Below are 4,271 nucleotides of genomic sequence, written 5' to 3' on the forward strand. Positions count from 1 at the left end.
ATAATCTGTAACATAAGAAAATGTATAAAAAGGAAAGTAACAGGAGTTCAGACATTGCCAAATCGGAAGTCGGTAACACTCCCTTTAAATTAAATACCAAGAAAACGTATAAAGCGGTACTAGGAAATTCTGCTGCTTTACAGTTATAAGAAACATTCATATTGCAGCAACCTGTCTTAATAAAATCTTATTTACTGGAAATATGTGGACAGTCTGGTAAACCACTGTTCACGCAGTTTCTTACATATGAAATATTTGAGATCTTAGATGCATAATAGAAATATTTTTAAAAAAATCTAAAAGATATTCAAATATTTCAAAAAACTTCTGATAGCCGCTTTAGCTGTTAGTAGTTAATTGTTAAAGGGTCATATGAAAGGCTTATTTCAATAGTGGTATAAGTCCATTTTTGTTCATTCTGAGATAGTGTCCTAAAGTTAGATGAGCGCTGAAAAATCTGCAGTTGAGATACCAGAAATATTCAAGCATATGGCTTCTTGCTAGAGATGAACCTTTCTTTCTGTTTGTGTAGATTATTAATTTCAGAAACATTATAGACAGAAAAGTGGAGGTAATGGACGTGTACCACTACTGAAATAAGCCCTTCATATCTGACCAGTTTCACGAAGATTTAATCGCATCATCAGGTATACATATAACTAATTTAACACAGGGAGACCCATGAACATTAGTGATATGTATACTTCTGAGAAACCGATTAAATCATCGCGAAACCGGTTGTGTATGATCCTGTAATAAAAGAACTATTAAAAGCTGATGCGGTTACCCGAAGCTTTTTCTATAAGATTTTAACACTATTTTAAAATTTGTTTAAAATATTTCTTCTAGATAGAATTATACAGTCAAGGACAGCAAGACCTGTCGAATTTCACGACAGGTGTTGGTTAAGATGATAATTGTCTAACACAAGGGTGTCGCGTGATTAAATGAATTGTAAACATGTATAGTTTTTCTTGTCGGTTAACGTGTGAATGTTGATAGTCATCTTACAAAACTGTATAATGTCTCGTAAAATATTGGCGGTCTGCAATGGCCGCTTGTAGCAATTATAAGAATGAAAACAGTCAGCTTGGCATTCTTTCTGTTGTAGTACACAGAAGAATCGTTTTATTTGAGAGAAAGCTGAGATGCTTTAAGAAGAAAAATAATGATAGACGGAGTTCTTATTGCTGTAGTGAAAATTCTTCAACCTTCGTGCTGATGATAACATTAAAACGAGAGTCTTTAACGGCTCGTTTCATGTTAAATTCCGGTAGGATATGAAATGTTTAATGGAAACGAGGGACTGTGTATGGTGATGGTGTTAATTCGACCGCGCAGATGAATCGTGAATCAGGAATCACTGTGGCAGCTGAGGGTGTCGCAGTCCCTCGGCAGCGTGGGCACGAACACGTGTAGCTGGGGGCGACACTGGCCCGCCTTCTGCTCCGGTTCCGGGGACGGAGGGGGCGAAGGCAGCGGCGAAGACGGAGGCGAAGGCGGAGGCGGCGGCGACGGCGGGGACGCCTCCAGGCTGACTGTGCGCACCACGCGACGCGGTGTCCTCAGCGGCCGGGGCGACGCGGGCAGCGGTGGAGGCAGCGGCGGCGGCTGCTGGGGCGGCAGGGGCGGCGAGGGCGGCGCGGGGGCGTCGCGGCCCGCCAGGTGCAGCCAGCGCAGCACGCGCTCCGACAGAGGGCCGGCCAGCTGCTCTGCCCCCGGACTCTCGATCGCCGCCGCCGCCGCCTCCTCGTCGTCGCTGACGGTCGCGCTGCCACCGCCCCCGCAGTCGCTGCTGCTGGGAGACGGGGGCGGCCCTAGAGGCACGAAGGGTCGGCCGCAGCAGCGGGGACGGCGCGACGCCGGGGGCCAGCGCCGGCGCGGGTGGCCCCGGGCGCCGTGGGGGTGCAGCGGGGGCGGCGCGGGTCCCTGTGGCGGCTCGGGCCCTAGCAGGAAGCTGACGCGCAGCAGGCGCCGCCCCCCTGCTGCCACCGCCGCCACCGTCCTGGTCGCCACCGCAGGCGAGGAGGCGCCGCCGCCCCCAGGGGCGGAGCGGCAGCAGCGCGCGGTGGGCGGCCCGTGGGCGGCGGGGTCGTCCGCGGAGAGGATGGCGTGGCGCGCGCCGTCCACCCACACCGTGCGCACCAGCAGCGGCCGCTGTGACGACGCCCAGCGCGCCGGCATCTGTGCGCCCGCTCCGGTGGCGGCTACCTGCCGCCGCTGCCGCTGCCGGCCGTTGCTCGCACTTTCGCCACGCCACCGCCGAGCTTCATAACGACTCGCGCCCTATCTAGCCACAGAACGAGACACCGCGGCGCCAGGCTACTTCGAGCTCGCTCTGTAATGCGGAATAACTGTAGCACAGCGCTGTGTTCCGGTACTGTTCCTTACTCTCCTAAGGCGTTCAGTATACATTGTTGACTTTACTTTTAGACTTCTGCGTTTAACGTCAACGCGTAATTTACGGTGATGTATAGCCGGCGGAAAGTTATTTATACGCCCCGTCTCGCAGCTGTCCAGATACTGAGCATATATTCTTTCCAGCTGTTATTGCCACTGAGATCAATCGTCAGCGGTAAAGTAGCTCTGCACCAATTAGTACCTGCAGAGCTGCAAACGGCATACAGTGTCCACTGACGTCAGAAACACGATACTCTCGCAGTACGTGGACGCATAGAGTTCAGAGGCTTAAAAAACCCGCACTGTTATCACGTGGCAGACACCGCACGTTTTACAGTCCGGTGCGAACCGGTTGGACCGCACGCAGCAACAAGTGGTTCGTTCGCAAGAGCGCGGAAGCCCCGTGCGTGCACACTGGTTCGTGAGCAGGACCGGCCCGCTACTGCCGGCGGCGCAATCTGCGGTCGCCGTCTGCCAGTGGCGGTACAGCACGCGCTTCTGCGCATGCGCCGAGCTTCCTCCGTTCATCTGCAGCCGCTCGTGGCGCCACACCACCGCTCGCGCCGGAAGCCTCGATGTTCTAGAAGACAGCGTTCCGCATCTCAGGTTGTGACGGATCGAGAAGTCCCACCCAGCTTCAGTGGCCGTGTCACATTTATAATACGAGATTGTCGGTCTGCCTTAATATAAACACTTTTAGTTTTGCCGAAATACTGGCAGCTTCAGTGGATTTTTTTGTTGTAAAACATGAAAAATTTACACAATTAAGCACATTACATTAAAAAAAAACGTTAGTGTGCTGGGTGTAACGCGTATAAGAGCACATATTTTTTTTATGTGTTACTCTAATATGTACACACATCTGACGTTTCCTGCATGGCCGAAACTGTACCCATTCTGCGTCCACGCGTTCACACTACACCACCTGACGTGCTGCCCATGCGAAAGTAAGCATTAATGACTTGCTCTTGTCACATATACACTGTTTGACAATGAAACGTTTCTCTCTCTCTCTCTCTCTCTCTCTCTACAAACTTATAGTGCATGAAAAGATTCTGGGAGATAAACGTTAAGGGGACCACTGCCCTGCCTATCTAACCCCTGTTAATTTAGAGAAGTATTTGACCCATTTCTGAAAAAAACCATTTGATGCAGGACCTTAACATTTTTACTGTATGTTACATGATGCTAATAGAGTCAACTGAACTAAAATTTATCCATTTTATAGTTTTTAAGAAATACTTTTTTAAATTTATTAACAAAAAATATTAAGTTTTTTCTGCAGAAAATATTTTTTGTGAACTTCGTAATGGGGGAATATTAATGAATGTATTACCAGAGGTGGCATTTTACGTTATGCAGAGTCTCGGAAATTTTTATCCATTTATCTATGATACTGTCTGATATAATGGGGCATATGCACTGAAAATTTTAGTTTGCGGGAAATTGATTTTAAAGAAAAAACTTTTGAAATTTGTTACTTACAGTTAATTAAAACCGTCCTGCTGCATATGATGGCCCTTCTTTGGCCTCTAGCAGAACTCCTAGTTTCTTTTTCACTTTCCTGGATGTTTGTCTTGCTTTCTTGGCCATATTATATGCAGACCTGTCTGCATCCGGTATCCTCATTTCAATGCAATGTTGTAGCCCAGTGATCATATTTTCACCAGGATTAATTCCCAGCTTTTTCAGTACCCAGCACTTTCCAGTATTACCACAATTGAAATTAATAACAGCATCACGAACTCCTAGTTTCATTGTATACATCCCAACAAATACAGTTTTAGGAAGGAGGTTGAAACATTCATTTGGGTTCTGTGTCTGCCCATGCAGACATTTCCTGAGAAGGTCAGGATGAGCCAAGTCTCTGA

At 48.2% G+C, this 4,271-nt stretch overlaps 1 protein-coding gene across 1 annotated transcript; it reads right to left on the reverse strand.

Annotated features, from left to right (window-relative positions):
• Positions 1-1,353: 1,353 nt before the first annotated feature.
• LOC124593875 (vegetative cell wall protein gp1-like) lies at positions 1,354-2,184 on the reverse strand. The gene is made up of 3 exons (XM_047132222.1): positions 2,024-2,184; positions 1,808-1,982; positions 1,354-1,749 (listed from the first exon to the last, which is right to left on the reverse strand). Exons 1-3 carry the CDS (start codon positions 2,182-2,184, stop codon positions 1,354-1,356), a joined length of 732 nt encoding a protein of 243 aa, XP_046988178.1.
• Between the last annotated feature and the right edge of the window lie 2,087 nt (positions 2,185-4,271).

Source organism: Schistocerca americana, chromosome 2 (assembly GCF_021461395.2).
Source record: "Schistocerca americana isolate TAMUIC-IGC-003095 chromosome 2, iqSchAmer2.1, whole genome shotgun sequence".
NCBI classification, from domain to species: Eukaryota; Metazoa; Arthropoda; class Insecta; order Orthoptera; family Acrididae; genus Schistocerca; species Schistocerca americana.